Below are 25,430 nucleotides of genomic sequence, written 5' to 3' on the forward strand. Positions count from 1 at the left end.
ACTATTCCAAGTTCAACAACATTCGGTACACTATCTATATATTTCGTGTTTACACTGTTCATAAGAAACTCTCGTATTGTCTTATATAAGACTATATTACATATATTATACCCTGTGTCTTGTAGTGTAGATATCTACAATGGAAAAGGTGTTTTTAATATCCGTTCTTATTATGACTATAACTCTCGTATGCACAGGTAAGACATATGTAAACATGTACTTAAAGCCAAGGAGCCACGGTGGCTAAGTGACGTCGGGGGTTCGATCCCAATGTTGGCCGTTAAAGTTCATCGGGATTTTCCGGCGTGGTTTCGCCTTGTCAGTAGGTCAGCGCGGAGGGTCGTGTACACATTGGCGTGCACATAAAAGATCCGGGCAAAATCCCCCCCCCCCCATAGCACACTGCATGGCGTATGCCCAGTCGGAGCAGAACAGTAGGACGTTAAACCTCATTTCATTTCTCTTAAAGGTAAGGTGTGGAGGATTGCGCAAATTCTAAAACTGGGAAATTATTTTCAGTTTGCGCCAATAGTATGATGCTCTTGTATACGTTCTTTAAATTCTTTCAAAGGCGTTTAGTAATTGGACTGACACAATTCAGTAGAGAAAAAGTGAGTTATCAGTGGAGAGAGAGAGAGAGTTTAACGTCCACTAGACACAAACTAGGCCATTTCGGGACTAACATATGGTCAATTTTATTTCAATAATTCGCTTACGCGTAGGGTTTTTTAGCAGTGGGAGGGCCCGGAGAAAACACATGAGGTTGGACAGGCGACCTTATTCACGTACAACCGGCTGACTCAGTTTTAAACCTTATGATACAACGCTCACTCGCTAACCAGTCAGCCATCCAACCCCTCACAATTCAGTGAAATACAGTTACTGTTTATAGTGATCGACGTTTCGATTTGGCTTCTCTAGTTTTTGTCAAGTAGTGAGCAATTGTTTAAAGATGCATCAAGTAAGAGCTAAATAGGCTCATAGCAGGTCTTTTTCTGACTTCAAATGTTATATATATTATTATGTAGACATTTATTCACATGACAAACCGACAATCAACCCCCTGGAACATCGGATGGCTTCGATCTTCAATCGATTAGAGGACTTATACGACAAAATAGATAATCGAGACGTAGTCGCGATTGTCAAGTACCGTTGTTACGATAATAAACGATCCACGCTACATTTTGTCAAAACTTCAAACACGCATAACTTCTCATAGAATGAAGTAATTTGACTGATTTTTTGAATATATTCATTTTACTTTATCTTTTTTTGAATGGTTAGCGCGTGCGCTCTGCATCGTAAGGTCTGTCATTGAGTCAACTCACGTGATTTCGATTCCCCGGTTCTGCGTGACAAGGGTCGCCCGTCCAACCTCGTGGGTTTTCTCTGGGTCCTCTGGTTTCCTTCCACTGCTAAAGGCCCCTACGCGCAAGCGAATTATTGAAATACAATTGAACCATATGTTAGTCCCGAATTGACCTAGTTTATTTCGAGTGGACGTTAAACCCCATTCTCTCTCTCTCTCTCTCTCTCTCTCTCTATTGTTATGATATATACACACCACGGCCATCTAAGTTGTACAATTCTAACTCAGACTGTCATAAATGACAAGTGCAGGACGGAGTACCTGACAAGGACAGCTGTCTAGTCGTTCGGATGGACGAAAACCGAGGTCCCGTGTACACATTGGCGTGCACGTAAAAGATTCCCTGGCAGTTGGAATTCGATATAAGAGTAGGCCGTAGCACCGCTGTCCGGGCAAAATGTCACCCATAGCACACTGCATGACGTATGCCCGTCTTCATTAGCCCACTCGCAACAGAACAATAGGACATTAAACTCCATTTCATTTCATTTCATAAATCACAAAAATGACGTATTTTTTTATCATTATTAAAGGTTCACAGTCAGCTGACAGAAGAAGGCACAGATCTAGGGCACGACATATTCTGACTTCCGGTGGCGATTTACAACGTATTTCAGTGTCAACAACACTGCCCCCTAATACCCAAGGAACTACATCACCGGTATCTAGCTCCACAATATCTACAGTTTTAACTACAACGAGGGGACCGTTAACCAACCAGGGTTCTACCTTAACAACAACAAGTGGCGACATCGCTTCAAACCCACCGCCACGACGAGGATCTCAGCCAGTTTCAACTACAACGAGGGAGCCATTAACCAACCCGGATTCGATCTTGACAACGACCAGTGACGACAGCGATTCGAACCCGCCGCCACGACGAGGATCTCAGCCAGTTTCAACTACAACGAGGGAGCCATTAACCAACCCGGATTCGACCTTGACAACGACCAGTGACGACAGCGATTCAAACCCGCCGCCACGACGAGGCTCTCAGCCAGTAGAATCAGCGTATGATCAGTCTAACTGGGACCTAATCCAACGACGACTGAGTAACCCTTCACCAGAACCAAACTCTCAGGACAGAAATCGAAACCGATTTACAAATCGAGATAGGCAAAACCGTCCCGATCACTTACAGAATCCGCATGTTGATCAAGGTCAAGGGTCGCAGCAAGGTCAAAATGAAGATGAAAGCCAAGGACAAAGTAACGTACAGGGTCAAGGCCAACAACAGAGTCAGGGTGGACGAGGCCAGCAGACGCAATCCTTTCCTGGGTCGCCATTTTACAACAAAATGACCGCATTTGACTATCTAACAAGCCGGCAGAATAGCGGAGCTTATCAAAATGCTAATATGAGACGAAATCGTGAACTAAATCGAGCTATGGGAGAAGGCATGTGTGAAGCATTCGGTAAACATTATCAGGCTATTGCCATTGGTGGGATATGCGTGTGATTGTTTCCGTACCTGTGACATTGAATTATATCGTGGGTTTATATTAAATAGATATAGAAAGCAATACGTATTGTTGGAAGGTTTTAATCATATATTAATACCAGTATTACGTAAAGAGAAACAAACAATTCTACTTTCATTTTATACAATTACTACCAATAATACGTAAATTGAAACAGACAATTCTACTACTCATTCATAATTAACAGTGTCCAGTCACCTTGAAATCTGACTGTGAATGTGACTTCAGTGATTTTCCATACGCACAGAAACTGGTTCTGAAAAAAAATCCAATATATAAATGTTTAGTTTTAAAGTTCCTTTCGATCTTTTTAATGACCCCCATCCTCATCAAATCGGCACAGATTGTTGATCCATGGGTGTCTGGATAAATATATATATGTGTACTAAAGTTTTTGATTTATTCCCCTTGTGTGGTTTGTTATAATGTCTAGAAAATAAGATGAGTTACTGTACTGCCAGGATATCTTAAAATTTAAAGGAGTTGTACCAGATATATTTTGATTAATACAACTAGTTAATGAGGACTCATGCAAAACTTAATCATGGTCCTGAGGTGCTACTGTTTCGGGTTCAATGTGACTTTACCAATAAGTCATTGTTTAACGTCCACTCGACACAAACTATGTTATTTCGGGACTAATTTTATTTTAATAATTAACTTGGGGGTCTTTAGCAGTGGGAGGAAACACGAAGACCCATAGAAAATTCCACGACGACGTTGTGCAGGCGATCCTACTCCTTGTCACGTACAAGCAAGGAAATCGAAACCGTGACCGAAAGACAAAACCTTATGATCTAAATTGCATGCAATAAACCATCAGGCCATCCATCTCCTTTTATACAAGGTAAACAAAATTGATCTTCACACTTTGTCACTTTGTTTATGCCCCCCCCCCCATCCGTCATACTAGGGTGGCGCCCGTAAAGCACTACTGCGACCATACGACGACCAGAACATGCACAAGGTCGCCGGCAAACGTGAACACGACGCGAGATAATGTCCCAACAAAAAATTACACACTTGAAAAAAGCCGCGTTCTCACAGCTTTTCGGGTCAGATCGCAGAACCTTGGCTTTTTCTGAACATGCTCTAAAAAACGCCGTGACTCGGCGATCATTGGCGACCATGGAGACCACGCCACATCTGGCGTTTCCACCACGCTTTTACCACGCGCTCTAAGACAATTTTCCGTCGCCGTAGCAGCGCAGTAAGGACGCCAGGCCGGTCTGACAGGGGTATTACATACGTAAACCACTGTTAACTACGGTCTCTTGAGAAATCTGGATTTTTGCCTTTAAAAACTAAAAAGCCCGTTAAAGTACTTACGATGTTTCATCTTTTCCACTGAAAACAGACACGCCCATTAACTTCCAGTCATCCGGGTATAACCAGTTAGTTAATATACTAGCCGTTTTATCATACTCCAATGTTACACCAGTGATGGTACCAATATCAGCTCTTGTCTTTATTAAATGACTCATCACGTTGCCACTATTGTATATTTCTGATTTCCTATAATTAGATGTAATATACAATCAGTAATTGATTGCTGGTTATATTAGAATAGTATACATACTAGTAGATATTGTTGTAATATATGACTAGGGGGGGTGGATGGCCGAATGGTTAGCACATGCGCGCTGTATCTGTCATTGAGTCGACTGGCGTGGTTTTGAATCCTTGGTTGTAAGTGACAAGGAGTAGGGTCACCTATCCAACCTCGTGGGTTTTCTCCGGGTCCTCCGGTTTCCTCCCACTGCTAAAGGCCCCTACGCGCAAGCGAATTATTGAAATAAAACTGAACCATGTGTTAGTCCCGAAATGACCTAGTTTGTGTCGAATGGACGATAAACCCCATCTCTCCCTCTCACTACTTTCCGTCGTCTTGTTGTTCTTAGTGTTTAACGTCCGCTTAACCCGAAGGTGATATCGCAGACAATATGTCTTTTTTTAAAATTATTTTCATTATCTTAGCGCACGCGCAGGGGTCTTTCCTGTGGGAGGAAAACGGATTACCAGGAGTAAACCGACGAGGTTGAGAAGACGCCACTATATCCAAGCCACATACGTTCACACTAGGGATAGAAACCACAACCGCAAGTCAGAATTGAACGGCCAGCCTCTTTAGTCCGAATTAACTAGCCGGAACTATTTCACCAGAAATGACAGTATACCCATAAACTTTGACAAGGTAAGAAGTCTCTACTCTTATCGACAACAAGTCGTCTCGTCTGGATCGCGACACTTGTTTGGTATTGTGTATAGGGCATTTTATAAATAAATATAATCTTATGAAAATATCAACCTTTTATCATTGATTTGGCTTTGCATGGAATTGAAGAATCGGGACGAGAACGAGAAAGCTCTTGAATAATAATTCTGAGACATATGCGCGCAACATGTGTACATCCTCTGAATGACGATCTAATTCCCTTCTGATTAAAATAAAGATCTATATTTCGTTTCGATGGCCTCTAGTACATGAAGATCTGGCCGGTTGTAGTGGTAGGTCGCGTCAGCTGTTATACGGGCGGCTTTTGACCCTATGACGTCAGACATTTGATTAATCAATCAGCGTTGATATTTCTAGTGGGTTACCCACAGTTCCGTGCACCTCATGCCAAAAACTCGCCGTGACAGACCGTTTCATTGGCTAATCCTTCACATCATCCAGAACGCGAGTTATACAACAAGTCTTCCAAATCCTAGTGTAGTAAAGACAAGTAAAACGAAATTTTGAACTATAAAAAAAAAACGAAACGAAATAGGATCTGTGTTTTAATCAGATTGTCTTTGTCCTCGACAGGGTACAGATAGAATTGAATATGGTTAATCTACAGCAGTGATTCTCAACCAGTGTGCCGCGAGATCTTCCTAAGTGTGCCGCGAAATTTAAAAATGCTAAAAACCACGTGATCCTGAGCATTTACTGGTGTCTACTGGTAATTTCATAGCTCTGGTTTTTTTCTTTATTTAGTTTGAGTCATTCTATGTCTCTAACTAGTCTGTGTCTACGGTTGTATGCCATCTATGACTTGTCATGTTCTTATTTTGCAAAATTCAAATATTTTTCATATATATTTAGCCGGGTGTGCCGCTATATTTTCATGTATTCCAAGGTGTGCAGTTGACAAAAAAAGGTTCAGAACCACGGATCTACACCATGCTGGTACAGATTCAAACTGATCGAATATAAATTAAATAATATTATGTTTCTTCCATTATAATAGTTTATTCGATTAATACCTACTTGTTCAGGGGTAGCATGTTAGTATCGCTTTTGGTTCCATGTAATTTAGCTTTAACAAGTCCATCCATGGCGCTCTCAGATGATATATTAAGTTGATAGTGGTAATCTGTAATATAACAAAACTAGGAGTATATCTTCTTTAAAGTAGCAACATTGTCATTAATGTTTAAAAAGACAACCACGCCTGTCTTTGAAATGTAATGAAGTTTAACGTCCTGCTGTACAGTTCTGCTCCTAGTGGGCTAATGAAGACGCCATACAGTGTAATATGAGGGAAATTTTGCCTCGAATTCCAACTGCCAAGGGGTCTTTTACGTGCAATCCAATGTGTACACGGGACCTCAGTTTTTTGTCCCATCCGAGCGACTAGATAGATGTCCCCTGTCAGGCTCTTGGTCCTGCACCACTGACAAGGAGGAAACAACGCCGGAAAATGTCGCTGAACTTTCTTGGCCAACACAGGAATCGAACACGGGGTCTCCAGGTTAGCGAGCCAATGTCTTACTCAGTGAGCCACCGTGACCCTCTAATGTATAAAAAACAACCACGCCCAGAGAGGGAGAGAGAGAGAGAGAGAGATGGGTTAACGTCCAGTCGCCAGAAACTAGGTCATATAGGGACTAACATACGGTTTTATCATTTTCGATAATTCGTTAGCACGTAGGGGTTTTTAAACGTTGGAGAAAACTTGAAAACCCGGAGAAAACGCACAAGGTTGGTCTGGATTTTGGCTGGTCTTAATGCACGCACCTCATTTGCCTAATGGTTAATCTGGTACTGGGTTTAATGCCCAACTTTTCAGCTCCGACTGGGCTTACGCAACATAGTTGGCTATAACGGAAATTTTGCCCGGACAGCGGTGATATGGCTTACTCTTATATCGAATTCCAACTGTTAAGAGTTCTTTTACGTGCATTAATCCCAAGAAAACATTTTTCTGATGGCAAAAGTTATTACGTGATATAAGATTATTTACCACAAAAAGTTGATGCTGATTCTGTTTCTAAATACAATGAACCCCTTCCGGCTGTTTTGTCGGCATGGTAACCCATATTAGAACAGCCGTTACCATGACAATGTAGACACTTGCCAGCATCAAAATCTTTTTGACTAGCACAAGGAAAGGCTTTAAATGGGCAGGGTGAGTTGATAGTTTCTGTAAATAAGTAGTACGAACGTTCATGGCTACAAGATACAGCGGCTTCGGCACCTGAAATGTCAATCAAATTAAAAGTATAACTGCAATTTGTTTCGTGTTTATGGTTCAGATTATCTCAAATATACGACGAAATAATGTAAAAATGAGCCCGGTAACATAAAACACGAATATAAAGCGATGGAAAATGAAAAACGAATTGAGAAAAAAATCTTAGTGTAATCTTATTGCGTAAATATGCAATATAAATATCAATCGGATTAAAATAGAGATCTATATTTCGTTTCGGTTTTTTATACTTCCGATGACCTCTACTACATGAAAATTTGAGTGGTAGTGGGAGGTCGCATCATGGGTCACACGTGCGGCTTTTGACCTTATGACGTCAGACATTTGATTAACCATTTGACATTTGATGTTTCTAGTAGGATACCCACAGTTCCGTGCATCGTAAGCCAAGAACTCACTGCAGAAAAGCGTTTCATTGGCTAATCCCTCACATCACCCAGAACGCAGGTTATATAACAACTCTTCCAGATCCTAGTGTTGTCAAGACAAGTTAAAATCAAATTATAAACTATAAAAAAAGAAACGAAATATGATCTGTGTTTTAATCCGATTGTATGAATATGTTCTATTCGTCAATATTTAAAATTCCTTGCCATAGTGTGAAATGAAATGAAATGAGGTTTAGCTTCCTGCTTTTCTGTATAAAATGTCACTTCTATCATCAGTATGACTGGTAGTGAATGAAACCAAATGGGGTTTAACGTCCATCTTTTCTGCACCGACTGGGATAATGATGACGGAGAAAAATGAAATGAATGGAGTCTAACGTCTTACTGTTCCGGGCCCTTATTCACGAAAACTTAAACTAAGTTACAATCGAAATTTTAAGAAATACTGCAACTTCATTGGATATATGCAAATTGATTTTACTGGTCAGCCAATCGAATTGCAGTATTTCTTAAAATTTCGATTGTATCTTAGTTTAAGTTTTCGTGAATAAGGGCCCTGCTCCTATACTGGGCTAATGAAGACGGGCATACGCCATTATAGTGTGCTAGTGAGGAAAATTTTGCCCGGACAGCGGCCCTCCGGCCTACTCTTATATCGAAATCCAACTGTCACGGGTTCTTTACGCGCACACCAATGTGTACACAGGACCTTGGTTTTTCGTCCCATCCAAAGGGCTAGATACCGTCCTTGCTAGCTCCTTCGCCCAGCACCACTGACAAGGGAAATCCGCGCCGGAAACTTCCGAGGAAATTTCACGCTCAAAACCGGGAATGAACCCAAGTCCTCCTGGTCTTACTCACCGAGTCACTGCGTCTTCCCTCTATATGATCAAAATATACATACCATATAATCCTAACGTTGCCGCATTCCAGACAGTATGCGCCAGCTTCCCCAATACGCTAGTATCGCATCCGGGTTGATTCTCTCCTCCATTGGGATAGAAGTCTACGTCACCCATGGCCTGTTTGGTACCCATACCAATAGACAACACACCGGAACCATCGGTATGTATACAATCCACAAACTCGGCATCAGATGGATCAAGACGAACTATTGGAGGTGTTCCTTCAAAGTATGGTCCAGCAGGATCAATACCTGGAAAGGTGAAATACAGATTTAAAGTCCACTCAACTAGATCTTTTAAAGTCGGACATATGACATACTTAATTCCATATATCTATTACGCGAAAAAGGCTTCAGCAAACTTGAAGAAATAGGAGAAAACCCACGATGTTATTCAAGCGGCGACTCCGCTTCGCAGCGGGTACAAGCGTTAGGTCAATTGCTTACTCAGTCCGCCCACAAACCACCTTAGCTTCTGAAAGGTTCATACTCTTCTCTGTTACGACATCGTGGTTAACTCAATACTTGGTCGTCACTGGGTCGACCGTATCTCCGGGTAATGCAACAATATGGCCCCAAAACTTAAAGGACAACATTGGTGTCAGCCATTATCACATATGTGATAGAACTGGTTAAACACGTTCCAAATATAATTTTAACACAGAGTTCATTGCTCCGATAGATGAGTAACGAAGAATTGAAGAAACGGAACTGTCGAAGTCAAAAGAAGGATAACTTGTGTCTTCCTTTGGCTTTCGAACGTCTTACTCACCGATTCACCGCGGCCCCGAAACTCGCTTAGCAAAGTTTCTTATAAATGTCAAGAAATGGGATCAGACCACTGAACTTTACCTGTGATTCGTCCAAGTTTGTTCACACGTTCACCAACATAACCCCCAATATGGGCACCCAAACTATGACCAAGGACGTGGAATTTATCTGGTGTTGCCCCCGTTGCGTTCATCATCACGTGTATAAGTTGAGCTACCTGTGCTCCGACAACTCTGGTATTAGCTGTAGCCTGGTCGTATGGTATGGCCGCACCTTGTTGCCAGTCAACAATAATAACATTCATATCTTCCTGTAATATTAAATCAAAACCTTAAAGATGCATTATGTAAGAGCTCAATTTGCATATTGCAGGTCTCTTTTTTCTGGCTTCAAATGTTATATAAATTATTATTTGAAATTTAAGATGACAAGCCCATAATCAACTCCCTGGACCATCGGATGGATCCGATTTTAAGTAGATTAAAACACAGCCGCTATTTAAATAAATAGATGACCGGGGCGAAGTCTCGATTCTCAAGTGCCGTAGCTACGATAATAAACAATCTGACTTAATTTTTGCTCAAACTCATAACTTTACACAGAATAAAGTAATTTGAATGAGATTTTCAAAACAATAATTTTTTATTATCTATGTTTGAACTATTATAGCAAGAACGACCAGATCTTTATCTAAATCTTACATAATGTATATTTAACTAAAACGGGTCCACATCAATGATCTACAAGAACCTTGGGCAATGGTGTTACGCTTCAGCGACCACGTTTAATGAACCCTCTGCCGAGCAAAACTTCCCTTAAAGCGCATTGCGTGACGTATGTCCGTCTCCATATATTCTGGTTGTAGGACAAAAGTAAGGATATCCCATTTCATTTCTTTATCGTATACTAGCGGTTCACCCGGCGTAGCACAGATATTTTCATGTACCGGAAGTAGCATAACCCGGAAACCGGAAGTGGTAGCTCATCGCCACCAGACAGACCTATGTTACATCCCGTTCCGAGCTACCACAATACACCAAATTTCAGCCCCGGGGCATCCCTAGTGAGACGCCAACCCTGAACAGACAGATATACAAACGACAGTTTAAAATTATATTATGTACATAGTGTAGTTAATATTATCTACGCCATTATTGAAAGTTTTTGACTTGCAGACATATTTAATATATCGTATTGGTTATTTTGCGACTACGCTTGAGTGTGGAGGGTGGGGTGGGGCACCGGAGGGCCCGGAGAAACCCAACGAGGTTGTCACGTACAAGTGTAGGATCGAAGCCGTACACCACTTTACCCAATGAACTTATGATCTAAAGCGCACGCGTTAGTCCATTCGGTCCTCACATCGCCCTCTGCACCCGTATGGATAGTGTCGATCTATTGGTTATAATTATGTAAACATTTCTCCCCCGACTTCATTAACCCAGCCGGTGTAGAAGAGCAGGACGTTATACACCATCTGTTTCACAGAGTTTCGAAAGTCTTCTATTATCTCTGTAAAAGATGACTGCCTTCAACACATGACGTCATATCACGCGGCGTCAACCATTGGCTAAATGGCGCGTGCATTGTTTACATAAGACCTTATTGATTCGAGCAGAATGGCGCCTTTTACCCATTTTAATACCCATTTACACTAAACAGGAAATAATTTTTACCTACAAATACTTTAAACGTCTTTATTTATCTTTCTAATACATAATTATTTTTTTTAGAATTTGATTTGTCGGAGGAAAAAAGTTAATATTTGTGATTCATTAAGTCGCATCGATATCATCCTTGTCGGTGATTGTCGCAGCCTAGCGAATATTCACTGCGAATCAGGGTGAGTTATACCCCATTTCATTTCATGTAAACATTTCTTGATTACACAAATTTAAGATGGTAACCCTCTAAAATTTAAACAATGCATTTCAGTTATTGGTTAAATCTGACACATATTTGATTTAAAAGAATGGAAGAAACAGACTTACATTTTTCAAAAATTCTGCTGCAATGTTTTGTAACCATTGGCGATGGCCGTTATGTGTGAATCCGTGGACGACAATTTTGGTCTTTTTCTTGCCATCGTAGCTGGAACTCAGGACAGAAGCCTTATCAGAGATGATGTCTTGGACGTCAGATGTAGGCTTGGCTCTGAAAACGGATAAACATGATTAGACCTATATTCAAATATGTCACTGAGAAAGAAAGTGTTGGGGGTGGGGGGACATGGGGTTTAACGTTCAGTCGACAACTAGGTCAGTTGAGTCAACTGGCGTGGTTTCGATTACCCGGTTGTACGTGACAAGAAGTAGGGTCGCCTGTCCAACCTCGTGAGTTTTCTCGGGTCCCCCGGTTTCCTCCCACTGCTAAAGATCCCTACGCGCAAGCGAATTATTGAAATAAAATTGAACCATATGTTAGTCCCGAAATGACCTAGTTTGTGTCGAGTGGACATTAAACTCTCTGCCCTACAGTCCTGTCCCACCCGGGTATAATGAAGACGGGCACACGCCATGTAATGTGCTATAGGGACAAATTGGCCAGGGCTTCGGTCTACTCTTATTTCGAATTCTAACAGTGTAAAGATGTATACGTGTACACGGGACATCGTTTGTTTGTCTCACCCGAACGACTAGACAGCTCCCCTTGTCAGGCCCTCCGTTCTGCATCATCCATCAGAGGAAACCACGTCTTACGATCCCGAGGAATTTTCTCCGCCAGTAATAGGAGCAAACCCTAGACTAGGGCAATGGTTCTCAACCTTTTTTGGCTAACGGCACACTTTGGAATACATGAAAAAATAGCGGCACGCCTGGCTAAATATATATGAAAAATATTTGAATTTTGCAAAATAAAAACATGGCGAGTCAGACGGAATATAGACAGTGACTAGTCATTCACAGCTATGAACTTATCAGTAGACACCAGTGAATACTCAATTGGGATCACCTGGTTTTTCACTGAACCACCGCGACTCCCAAACCCTATTGAACATATGTTTCAAAATTATGAATACAAACCTAGTACGTAAAAGAAATTTTGTATTAATTTCTGTGGGACTTTTGGGTAGGTAACCAATAGGTCGTTGAGTTCCACCTTGAAATGGCGGTAGATCATTGAAACAGCCTAGGTCGCCGTAACATACTTCAGTCTTCTTTGGAGTTAAAATAAAGGCTAAAATAGAAAAAATCAAGACATTTTTGTAGGCAAAGTAATTAATGGAAATGAGGTTAGACGTCCTAAGTTTTCCTTTTTGTTTAGACTTGGTTCATACATTTTGATTGTGTGTAATTTTCTCTATCTTTTTATATAAGCAATATTTTTATTCAGATTTGTATCTGAATAGGGATTGGGGAACAGGCATAGCTTATATTAAACCCCGGTCTATTATTTATCACATCATCACATTTACTTTGTAAGCTATACTCAAATTATAGGGCCGCCTTATTTACTCGTGGGTTTTCGTCGGGTCCTCCGGTTTCCTCCCACTGCTAAAGACCCCTACGCGCAAGCGAATTATTGAAATAAACATATGTTAGTCCTGAAATGACCTAGTGTCGAGTGGACGTTAAACCCAATTTCTCTCTCTCTTTAATTACTTGGAGCCACGGTGGCTAAGTGGGTAAGACGCTGGCTCGCCAGTCTGGAGGTCGCGTGTTCAATCCCTGCATTGGCCGAGGAAATTCTTCGGGATTTTCCGGCGTGGTTTCGTTTTGTCAGTAATGCAGGGCGGAGGGCTTGACAAGGACAGCCGTCTAGTCGTTCGGATGGGACGAAAATCCGAGACCCCGTGCATACATTGGCGTGCGCGTAAATGATCCATTGGCATTTGGAATTCGTTTTAAGAGTAGGTCATAGTGCCGCTGCCCGGGCAAAATTCCCTTCATAACACACTGTGTGGCGTATGCCCGTCTTCATTAGCCCAGTCGGAGCAGAACAATAGGACGTTCAACCCCATTTCACTTCATTCCCCTACTCAGTGGCGGATTTACCTACAGACTGGACAGACAACCCTACTCTTGTCACGTAAGCAGGCTGTTATCTTTGTGTGAAATAGCTTTATTTAACGTTCGATTCCATCGAGGTGATATCGCAGACACTATGTACTTTTGTACATTTAGAGATATGTTGGAGCGCTAATCTCTGGAACATGCACTGCGCATGTCAAGATAAAAGTGAAAAGTTTGGGGTTTAAAGTCTCTCGGAAACTCTATTATGGGTTTTGGGGAGGGGGTGTGTATAATGTTCCACTCACCTGTAACATCCACCTGCTAATAACTGTATAATATATAATAGGCTTTTGTCATTCTGTCCCGTTTGACAATACACACGAGAACCCGCTTGCAAATCTCGACCTTATTCCAGCCTTATGGTGGGACTCGAAAGCGAGACATTTTGGTCATCCACGGCTAGTGTTTACGGCAGAATCATTGGGGGATTAAATCGAACATCTACTATAGTTATTAAATTCCTTTGTCTAAATTTTACCTACCTTGAGATAGTGATAAAAGGAACAGAGCCACGCTCACCGGATAAACCACCATCTTGGTGTTTTCAAAGACCAAAGGTAAGTTCTTATCAATCGGGTCTTAACGCTCGTTTCATTCATTCAGCCTTATCTTATCGTTGTATAACCATCTGGATATAATCATAAAACCTTGATACCATTTTAAAGGAATTATTTTTAAACCAAAGTTGGCAGCCCTATTGCCAAATTAGTTTTAACTTAGTTGCTGCTAACTTAGCCAATCTTCGATAACACGTCACCAGTTTCTGTGGGTTCAAAGCGAGAGCGTGTGCCCGTCTTAATTATACACGGGTAGCGCCAATCTGTTTTACAGACCTAATGCGACATCCGTCTTTTATCTCTGTCCAAGATGACTGACCTTTAAAGGTCCGCTGTAGTTCTAAGGGTGACGTCACATCACAATGTTTACCAACAAAGCAAGATGGCATCGATAACGCCAAAAAAGATTACTTCTGTGGCTTGTTTTTGTTGTTTTAAAACAAACACGAGCAGGTCAATCAGATTAGACGGTAAAAAATGTACTTCTGAAAGCATTCAGAGTAAACAAACAGAAAAAAACGTCAAATTGATGGTCATACGTGCGTTGTTTACATCGAACGTAGTAATATGAACTGGTACGGGCAGAATTATATCGTTTTACCCATTTTACGCCTCCGCGTACTATTTTCTGTACCTATTTACGCTAAATATGGAATATTTTTTATCAAGATATACTTCAAACACCTTTATTTATTTTTCTAATACTAAAAAAAAAATGTTTCAGAATTTAATTTGTCGAAAGAAAAAAGTTAATATTTTGTAGTCATTAAGTCGCATCGATGTCATCCTTATCAGTGATTGTAGCGGCCAAGCGAATATTCACTGCGGATCAGTGTGGGGTAGCGCAGGACCAACTTCTTAGTGGATAGTCTACTATAGGAAACAACTCTTGGACACAGACGAGAGAGAGAGAGAGAGAGAGTAGAGAGAGGGGGATGTGTGTTTAACGTCAACTCGACACAAACTAGCTAATTTCGGGACTAACATACCGTTCAAATTTATGTCAATCATTCGCTTGCGCATAGGGTTCTTTGGCAGTGGGAGGAATCGGGAGGACCCGGAGAAAACCCACGAAGTTAGACAGGCGACCCTATTCCTTGTCGCGTATAACCGGGGAATGGAAACCACGCCGGTTGATCAATGACAGACCGTATGATACAACGCGCACGCGCAAACCATTCGACCATCCAGCCCCCCCCCCACCCCCGCCTCTCCCACAGGGTTCAGGTTTATTAGTTAAATAATAGCACAGTTACCATGTCTGGCATATACTGGGCCATCCGGTAAAGATCCGCTAGACTGGCTTAAAGGGGGGGGGGGGTAGCCGCGGTGGCCCCGCGAGCAAGCCTTTGCCTTACTAACCTGGAGGTTTCGGGTTCGCTCCCGATATTGACCGAGAAAGTTCCTTGTTATTTTGCGGCGTGGTTTTTCCCTGTTGTGCACAGGACAGTGTCCAGACGTCGTGATGGGACGGAAAATAACCCTATTTGCAAGTTGGAATTGGAAATAAGAGTAGATCGTAGCAAAATGTCATCATAGCAGACTGTATGGGCGTATGTCCGTCTTCATTAGCCCAGTCGGTGCAGAAAAGTAGGAAGTTAAACCCCATTTGATCTCATTGCTTTCACGGTAATTATTGATCGGGGGATAGTTTCCAATAAAAGTATGGCAAAAATGGTATACAGTAGATGGAAAGTATATACGCCCAATCTTACTAGAAAAATACTGGATTACCCGAAAAACACCCATGAGGCAAGCACTGGGCAAACATATCAGGGTATCGCTAACTGGCAACCCGGCAGCTTCCCGGGCGGCTTATTCAATGCTAGATTGAAAGAGGGAGCGGTTATTTCTTGATCAAGTGGTTTGGGGAACATTGAAAGGTGTAAGCGTATAACAGACTCTGCAATTAACCGGCGGAAGAAGAAGTTGACAGAAAATAATTCAAGAATCTACTCAGGCCTCAATATTTATGGTAAATGGACAGTAAGTAATGACAAATATACATTCTGAAAAATGGACCCCCCTTCAATCAAGTTAGGGAACAAACATGGCTTTTAAAAACTTTTTTTTTAATATTTTGGGGTATTTCCGCGCGAATACAATGTTTTAATAGAGATTTGAAGCAAATTTTTGATAAATTAATTTGTTTGAATATGTTTATAGTCCAATTATATCATCAAATCTCTCAGTTTGTACGCGAGCAAGTATCTTTAAAGGGTTTACTATGAATGTATTGATAACGGCGGCAATCCCTTTAAACTTTAACTATATGGCCAAAATACAGACATAGTTATCTTGGTACTTATATAAGATGGAATTCGGGTCAAATTGATCCACTCTGAACAGAGAATTTTAGCGATTTAATTTTAGGCGTAGCCTCGATCATCATAAGTAAAGTCGGTACGATAAAACATAGTCTCGATTATCCATTTTTTTAATTTAATCATCAGTGTGTGTTGAACAGCAGATCGGATTATAATCCAATAAATATCGTAAGCTAGCGATGACGTCAGGTTGATTATAGTCTGGATAAGTTAATTAATGTCTAATTAATAATTTAGATAAAATTTCAGACCTAAAAAAAAGACCTGCAATAGCCAAATTTAGCTCTTGCATAATGTGTGTTTAACATTGTTGTTTCGATTAATTTTTGGTCTTTAAAATACATCAACGTTAATTAATGTGACGTACGTGTAAACAGTGTGACGTAAATGGTTACTGATGTAAACAAAATGAAACCCACACGTAACGTTGCGAGAATGGAAGTAAAGTTTGAAAAGAGGATGGTGCCAACTTAAAGGTACACTTTTTATTGTTTAAAAATGATTTATTTATTATAGTTATTATTTCTATTGGCTAAAATTATTTATGTATTTTTCTATTGGCTAAATTTATATATTTATTTATTTAACTAAAACTATAAACTGTAAGCTTTAGAAATGGGATATTTAAGAGAGAGAGAGAGAGAGAGAGAGAGAGAGAGAGAGATGAGTTTAACGTCCACTCGACACAAACTAGGTGATTTCGGGACTAACATATGGTTCAATTTTATTTCAATAATTACCTTGCGCGTAGGGGTCTTTTTTAGCAGTAGAAGGCTAACGGGAGGCTAACCGGAGGACCCAAAGAAAACCAACAAAGTTGGACAGGGACCCTACTCCTTGCCAGGTACAACCGGGGAATTGAAACCACGCAGGTGGACTAAATGATACAGAACTCACGTGGCTAACCATTCGGCCATCCAACCCCCGAGTGATTGAGAAACACATTTTATTAGCAGAACAGAATTTTAATGAGAAAACAATCACTAGTTAGTTTTATTATAATAAAGGCGGTGGCTATTGTTACGACGAGTCTGAGCCAAATTTAGAACGAATTACAAAATGGCTGCCAATCTCCCCAACACCAGCATCGAAAAAGGAGCAGTATTTTCAACGTTATCAGAACTGAAGGCAGCAATTAAGAGATGGGAAGGGATAGGGTTAGGGTTAGGACTATTTTTACGACTATTCGGTTTTTAATTTCGCCGATGGAGGGCTGTGAAAGCATCGTCGTAACAATAGCCTGAGGACTATTTTTACGACTCGTTGTAACAATAGGCCTAACCACCGCCTTTATTATAAGCACGACGTTTGACAAGTAGGCTATCCTCTTGTCGGTTATCAAGCACAATGAATATGAATAGGGTCTACTAAAGTTAACATTTTCTTTACCTTTTTTCTTCCTTCTTTTTTCAGAAATTTAATTGCCAAAAACAAACTTGAAGATGAATAAGAACACGAGTTTTGTTTGTACATTGAAGATCGAAAGTGAAACTCAAGTTTTAACCCCTCATAAACCTGTTTTACCAGTATTCAACGACCATGGCGCATTAGGTGTCGTAAATAGGTCTATATCCTGTAACTGCGACGAATCGCAGTCTGAACCTCGTCATCACAGTTTGACAGAAAATGCTTCACTCTCTTCGACCGCTCGTCAAGAAAACACCAGAAGAGTGAAGACGAAAAAGAAAGTCTTTGATGTTTATAATTTCTATCCCTCCCCGACTCCAATCATTGACGAAAATGTCAAAACGATGGTGCAAATAACTGACGAACGAGAGGCCCAAATTAATCAAAATTCGACAGATGAAGAAAAGCTGAGATTAACAAAGACATCCCCGAATGAACACACTGAAGAAGAACCTTGGTTCCGAATACCTGACCAGGTTATTAAAAAAATCCCCTTCATTGATAAAGACGAAAATAAGATGGCGGCATGGCTCGATGTAAAACATATAATGTTTTCACGGTGTACGAATCAGGAATGCAGGATTGTGTGGAACTGTTTAAAGGAATTATTAAGATACCCCATGAATCTCAAATCGATGTATGCCTGTACAGAAACAGAACAAAATTTATTTCTTCGTCAGTTTAAAATGGTTTCTTTGGGTTGCTTGCTTGTTTCCTTAGAGGAAGTCTGGAAATATAGCTTAGAGTTAACGGCCCTGGTAGAAAAAAGACACAAAGAAACGTCATCCAGTACATGTGAATATACAAATAAACAGGTACGTGTTAGTGGGAATTCGGGAGCCGCGATGGATCAGTGAGTAAGATGCTGACTAGCTAACCCTGAGGCCTCAGATTCGCCCACCGGTGATGGCCGAAAAAGTTCCTTTGGGATTTTCCGGTGCTGTTTCCATTTGTCAGTGGTGCGTGGAGAATGCCTAGTTGTTCGGATGGAACGGAAATGAAATGAAATGGGGTTTAACGTCCTACAGTTCTGCTCCGAAGTGGGCTAATGAAGACAGGCATACGCTATGCAGTGTGCTATGAGGGAAATTTTGCCCTGACAACGGCACTACGGCCTACTCTAATATAGAATTCCATCTGTCAAGGGATCTTTTACGTGCATGACAGTGTGTACACGGGACCTCGGTTTTTTGTCCCATCCGAAAGACTAGACAGCTGTCCCTGTCAGGCCCTCCGTCCTGCATCACTGACAAGGGGGAACCACGCCGGAAAATTGGATGGAACGGACAAGAACCAGGTTGACATCTGGAATTCGAAATATGTCCAACTGACCTAGCTTGACGCCGGAAAATTGGATGGAACGGACAACCGAGGTACACGTGCACACTTGCGTGTACGTAAAAGAACCAGGTTGACATCTGGAATTCGAAATATGTCCAACTGACCTAGCTTGACCCCCTCGTGTAGCCAATGAAAAGATGTGTTTCTTCAAAGATACCTTTTGCTAATTATAAATTTCTTTAATGATTTTTTTTGTTACCCCAGAAACAAATTTGACCAAGTTTTTGTGAACGGAAGTGAGATTTCCATTACCTGTTTTTTTGGGGTTCTTTTTTTTTTTGAAAAATAAAGAAAAAAGAAAACATTCGAGCATTTTACCAAATTATTTGCTTCATACCAACTCTTGTACAGACCATTGGAACTGCTCAAGAGATTATTCTTTTGTTCCTTAGTACATCATTGCCTATAAACTGAACTAACGATTGAGTGTGTGTGTGTGCGTGTCCACTCGACACAAACTAGGTCATTTCGGGAGTAACACATGGCCAATAATTCGCTTGCGCCTAGGGGCCTTTAGCAGTGGGAGGAAACTGGAGTACCCGGAGAAAGCCCACAAGGTTGGACAGGCGACTCTACTCCTTGTGACGTACAACCGGGGGATCAAAATCACGCCAGTTGATTCAATGACAGACCATATGATACAACGCGCATGTGCTAACCATTCGGCCATCCACCCTCCCCCACCCCCCACGACTGTACTTATTTTACAATGCAGTTGTTACTCTAGGCTACCAGTACCATAATTATTGTTTTCTCGAAATATTGTTTTATCTTTTATTTGTTCCAGTGCTCAAGTTGTTCTGGCCAAATCACAAGCATAGTTCGTCCCAAAACAGCTAGCATACAAAAAGAACGGACGTCGTCCCCAAAGAGGCCACAAACAGCAAATGAACCCATTTCGAAACCAAGGGGTCAGTTGTACAAAGGTAAGATTGAATTTGTATCAAGAAAACATCCATATATAATACATGTTTTTCTGCAGTGGCATAAATGGCTGGTGTCGCGCATATGACAGAGTGTGCTACACGCTTTACTAAACAACTGATACTACTTTGTCATTGATACGTCAAGGGGCCAACGAAAGCAATTCTTGATTTGGGGGTGGGGGGAAGGCTACTGTCCTGGGATTTTAGGCAGGGTCCAGGGGCGCTTTCTGGGCGTTTTTCGGCTAATCAAATGACTAAAGCCCCCCTCCCCCGTTTACGCATATGCTTGATGAATTCTACGCGTTTTTTTTTATAAAATTGTTATTTTGTCGTTTGTGAATCAGGCTTCACTAATTACTTCCGCATTGTGTTGAAGGGTATGTTTTTATTTGTTCATTACACATTTGCGTACACGTAAAAGATCCCTTGACAGTTGGAATTCGATATAAGAGTAGGCTGTAGTGCCGCTGTCCGGGCAAAATTTTCCTCATAGCACACTGTATGGCATATGCCAGTCTTCATTAGCCCAGTTCGGAGCAAAACAGTAGGACGCTAAACCCCATTTCATTTCATTTTATTATTGATTATTATATATAGATTCGATACGATTGCCATCTCTGCATCTCCAGCAGCATCACACCACACAATATTCAAAGACACATTCAGTTTCCAGGTAAGCGTGGCATATGTTGTAATATAGCATACGGGTTCAACTAAACAATGCTAACAATGTGTGAGAATTGATTTTAAGTTATATTTTAAAGAATTTACATATTTACCAAAAGGGTTCCAATTTCTTCTGTTTTTATCAACTGCTAAATTATCAAAGACACAGCTTGATCAGCGCAAATCGGGTTTTCGTCCCATCCGAACGAGTAGACGCACCACTGACAATGAGAATCCACGCCGGAAAAACACGATGAACTTTCTCTGCCAACACCGGGAGCGAACCCCAGGCTATCGGGTCAGCGTCTTACTCACTTAGCCATCGTGGTTCCACCTAAACTGGAAGAGAGATGCCAAATTGTAGAGAAGAATTAACCGTTTCTTGACGAAACCAGATAACAAATTGCAAATTTTTTAAACCTCTTTAAGGACAATATTGGTGACAGCCATTATTAGATATTATTAGATAACTGGTTAAACACATTCCAAATATAATTTTAACACAGAGATCATTGCTACGGTAGGTGTGTAACAAACACTTGAAGAAACGGGGGGATCACGTGGCTAAGTGGGTAAGACGCTAGCTCGCTAGCCTGGAGGTCGGGTGTTCGATCCCTGCATTAGCCGAGAAAGTTCATTCAGATTTTCCGGCGTGGTTCTCCCTTGTCAGTGATGCAGGACGGAGGGGCTAAAAAGGAAAGCTGTCTAGTCGTTCGGATGAGACGAAAAACCGAGGTCCCGTGTACACATTGGCGTGCACGTAAAAGATCCCTTGGCAGTTGGAATTCGATATAAGAGTAGGCCGTAGTGCCGCTGTCCGGGCAAAATTTCCCTCATAGCATACTGTATGGCGTATGCCCGTCTTCATTAGCCCAGGTTAGGAGCAGAACAGTAGGACGTTAAACTCCATTTCATTTCATTTTTGAAGAAACGGGAAGTGACGACAAAAATGACGAACACGAGTTAACTGACTGAAGTAACGAGCGATTATAACAGACACACTCGCGAATTTCATTTCACTGATAATTCCGCTGTAGATGAAAAGAATTGGACGTCACTACATCTATCGTAGCAATGATCACTATGTTAAAATTATATTTGGACTGTGTTTTAAAACCAGTACTGTCACATATTTAATAATGGCTGACACCAATATTGTGCTTGAAGTGGTTTAAAAAATTTGCAATTCGTTATCTGGTTTTGTCTAGAAACGGTTAATTCTTCTCTACAAGTTGGCCCCTCTCTCCCAGTTTAGGTGGAATCACGGTGGCTAAGTGAGTAAGACGCTGGCTCGATAGCATGGAGGTCGCGGGTTCGCTCCCGGTGTTGGCAGAGAAAGTTCATCGGGTTTTTCTGGCGTGGATTCCCCTTGTCAGTGGTGCAGGACGGAGAGCCTAACAAGGACAACTGTCTAGTCCTTCGGATCGGACGAAAAACCGTAGTCCCATCTACACATTGCCGTGCACGTAAAGGATTTCTTGGCAGTTGGAATTCGATATAAGAGTAGGCCGTAGCACCGCTTTTCGGGCAAAATTTCTCTCATAGCACACTGTATGGCGTATGCCCGTTTTCATTAGCCCAGTCGGGGCTGGGCCCTGTTTCTCGAAATCTTAACTAAAGATAAAATCCAAATTTTAGTAGATATTTCAATTTTGATTAGCTAAGCACTAAAATCAATCTAATATTATCCAATCAAATTACTAAAATTTGGATTTTATCTTTGTTTAAATTTCGTGAAACAGGCCCCAAAAGAGTAGGACGTTAAACCTCATTTCATTTCATTTCCAGTTTAGGTCCAGAAGTAGATGATGATGATAAAGAGTTCCCGGGCTTAATAGAGCCTAAGAATCCAGATCTCCTTGTTCCCTGCTCAGTGCTAACTCGTGTCTTTCCTCAGTCCTACAACGCCCTCTTCTACCTGGTCACTAACCAATTGACCCAGTCTTTAAACTATGCCTCACTGATAAACTGTACAGCGAGCCAAGCTGCTGCTTTCAACTACTGGACGTACCGAAATGGTCAAAGTAGGTCACTTGTTATATTAGCTCCATTAGGATAAATAGGCGACTGTTGGGTCTGTTGGATGGATTATTGGTGTTGTTCGTTGTGTTTAACGTCTGCTTGTGATATCGCGAACAGGTTGTCTTGTTTCATTATTGTAAGCGCATGCGCAGGGGTGTCCTGTAGGAGGAAACCGGAGAAACCAGTTGAGAAGGTACCGCTATCTCTAAGCTGAATACGCTCACACGAATTAAAGCCAGTGGAATGAGTGGCGGTAATGTACAAGTCAATTTAAAATCAATCTGATTGAAACACAGATCCTATTTCGTTTCGTTTTGTATAGTTCAAAATTTCGTTTTACTTGTCTGCACCACACTAGGATCTAGTTGTTATTATTGGCGTGTTCTGGATGATGTGAGGGATTAGCCAATGAAACGGTCTGTTACGGCGAGCGTTTGGCTTGTGGTGTGCGAAACTGGGTAATCCACTAGAAACACCAATGCTGCTTAATCAAATATCTGACGTCATAGGTTCGAAAGCCTCTCTCATGACCCCTGACCTATCACTACAACCGGTCAGATCTTCATGTTGTGTAGGGCCATCGAAAGTATAAAAAAACAACGAAATATAGATCTGGGCCCTTATTCACGAAAACTTAAACTAAGATACAGTCGAAATTTTAAGAAATACTGCAATTCGATTGGCTGACCAGTAAAATCAATTTGCATATATCCAATGAAGTTGCAGTATTTCTTAAAATTTTGGTTGTAACTTAGTTTAAGTTTTCGTGAATAAGGGCCCAGTATTTTAATCAGATTGAAATTAAAATTAGGTTTTACATCCTAACACTCCTTCGAAATGGTATGAGTTTAACTAAAGTAAAGTACTCCATACCTCACACCTTCACCCTTCATAGCAAATATTTCATTGTAGTGGGGATGGATGGCCGAATGGTTAGCACGAGCGGGCTGTATCATAAGGTCTGTCATTGAGTCAACTGGCGTGGTTTCGATTCCCCGGTTGTACGTGACAAGGAGTAGGGTCGCCTGTCCAACCTCGTGGGTTTTCTCCGGGTCCTCCGGTTTCCTCCCACTGCTAAAGATCCCTGCGCGCAAGCGTATTATTGAAATCAAATTGAACCATGTGTTAGTCCCGAAATGACATGTCGAATGGACGTTAAACCCCAGTTCTCCCTCTCTCTCTCTCTTTTATTCTAATAGGTGATAACCTGAAACTTGTGACGTCTGGGAGTCATCTGATACAATTAACAGATTTCAGCTTGGTGACTGTCGGCATTCTACCACTCACAACGAGACAGTCATTGCTAGCTACGTGTGACTGGTCCCATATAATCAATGAAGAGGCGAAGCTGGCCGCCAAGGCGCCGTCATCACACGTGAGTTACGTTCAATATAGTTTGTTTACGCCTCCAGTACCCTGAAAGTCCGCCATTGGAACGACGCCTTTTAAGAATGTTTTATCATACAAATATTTTTAAGTCTGAAGTTGTTTTTCTTTCAAGTTTATCCGATTTTCTTCAAACAAGGACAACTTTGCACTGAAAATTCTACACACGCTTCGAACGACGCAATTTTGATAACGTCTTTTTAAAAGCGGCAAGTTTTCCTAATAAGTAAACCGCGGTGCCACATCGCAATTGTATAGGCGTAGGTACATATCACTTACCGTCATACAACCGAGGCTAGATGTAGAGTAACGGAATCTGCCGAGGTTTGCCGAGTGTGCGCCTCTATCAACCAAATACTGCCAACGCTAACGATACGGCTATGGCGAATTACAGTAGAGAGCGATTTGATGATCAGAGAAATGAAATAGGGTTATCTGCCTACTTTTTTGCGTCGACAGAGCTAATGAAGACGGACAGCCGCACTACGGCAAATTCTTATTTTGAGGTCTGTCAAGGCTCTTTTACGTGCACTCCAATGTGTACACGGGACCTCAATTGTCCGTCCCACCCGAACGACTAGACATTGTCCTGTACCACTGAAAAGGTGGAAACCGCGGCGGAAAATCTCTAGGAACTTCTCGACCTACATCGGGAGCGAACCGGGGACCACCTGGTTAGCGAGCCAGTGTCTTAATCACTGAGCGACCGAGGTTCCCTCATTACTATGGATAAAAAAAACTCCAATTCTTCGGAAACAAACAAACGTAAGCTTACTTAAATACTTGTATTTCTTTTTAAAACTGCTTTTCAGAATTTGAGGGGGTCACGGTGGCTAAGTGGGTTAGACGCTGGCTCGCTAACCTGGATGTCGAGTGTTCGATCCCTGCATTGGCCGAAAAGTTCATCCAGATCTTTTCGGCGTGGTCCCCCCTTGTCAGTGGTCCAGGACGTAGGGTCTGACAAGGACAACTGTCTAGTCGTTCGGATAGGACGAAAAACCGAGGTCCCGTGTACAAATTGGCGTGCACATAAAAGATCCCGTGACAGTTGGAATTCGATATAAGAGTAGGTCGTATATAGTGCCGCTGTCCGGGCAAAATTTCCCGTCTTCATTAGCCCAGTTCGGAGCAGAACAGTAGTACGTTAAACCCCATTTCATTTCATTTTCATTTCATTTCCAGAATTTGAATACGGGTGATAGAGAATCGAATGACCAATCAGAATCTCACAAGACCAATAAAAATGCTTCAGAGTCGACAACAGACTTGCTCTTACACAACAAAAACTACAAAGGTCCAAATAACGGTCAACAATACAACAAAAAGTCTATGAAACCGGAAAAAAATATTGAAATTGAACTAACGTTTGTCAAGAGGACAAACCTGACAT

The 25,430-nt window shown here is 41.5% G+C and overlaps 2 protein-coding genes across 2 annotated transcripts; one reads left to right on the forward strand and one right to left on the reverse strand.

The window, feature by feature from the left end:
- LOC126812133 (serine/arginine repetitive matrix protein 2) lies at positions 1 to 3,260 on the forward strand. Its single transcript, XM_050538391.2, has 2 exons — positions 1 to 197; positions 1,906 to 3,260. The coding sequence occupies exons 1-2, from the start codon at positions 140 to 142 to the stop codon at positions 2,829 to 2,831; spliced, it is 984 nt and encodes a 327-aa protein (XP_050394348.1). The 5' UTR covers positions 1 to 139; the 3' UTR covers positions 2,832 to 3,260.
- Positions 2,643 to 25,430, reverse strand: LOC126812110 (inactive pancreatic lipase-related protein 1). Its single transcript, XM_056098399.1, has 9 exons — positions 25,424 to 25,430; positions 12,419 to 12,572; positions 11,387 to 11,549; positions 9,477 to 9,705; positions 8,625 to 8,876; positions 7,083 to 7,316; positions 6,107 to 6,212; positions 4,183 to 4,368; positions 2,643 to 3,109 (listed from the first exon to the last, which is right to left on the reverse strand). The coding sequence occupies exons 1-9, from the start codon at positions 25,428 to 25,430 to the stop codon at positions 3,034 to 3,036; spliced, it is 1,407 nt and encodes a 468-aa protein (XP_055954374.1). The 3' UTR covers positions 2,643 to 3,033.

The sequence above is a fragment of the Patella vulgata genome, chromosome 2 (assembly GCF_932274485.2).
Source record: "Patella vulgata chromosome 2, xgPatVulg1.2, whole genome shotgun sequence".
Lineage (NCBI taxonomy): Eukaryota > Metazoa > Mollusca > Gastropoda > Patellidae > Patella > Patella vulgata.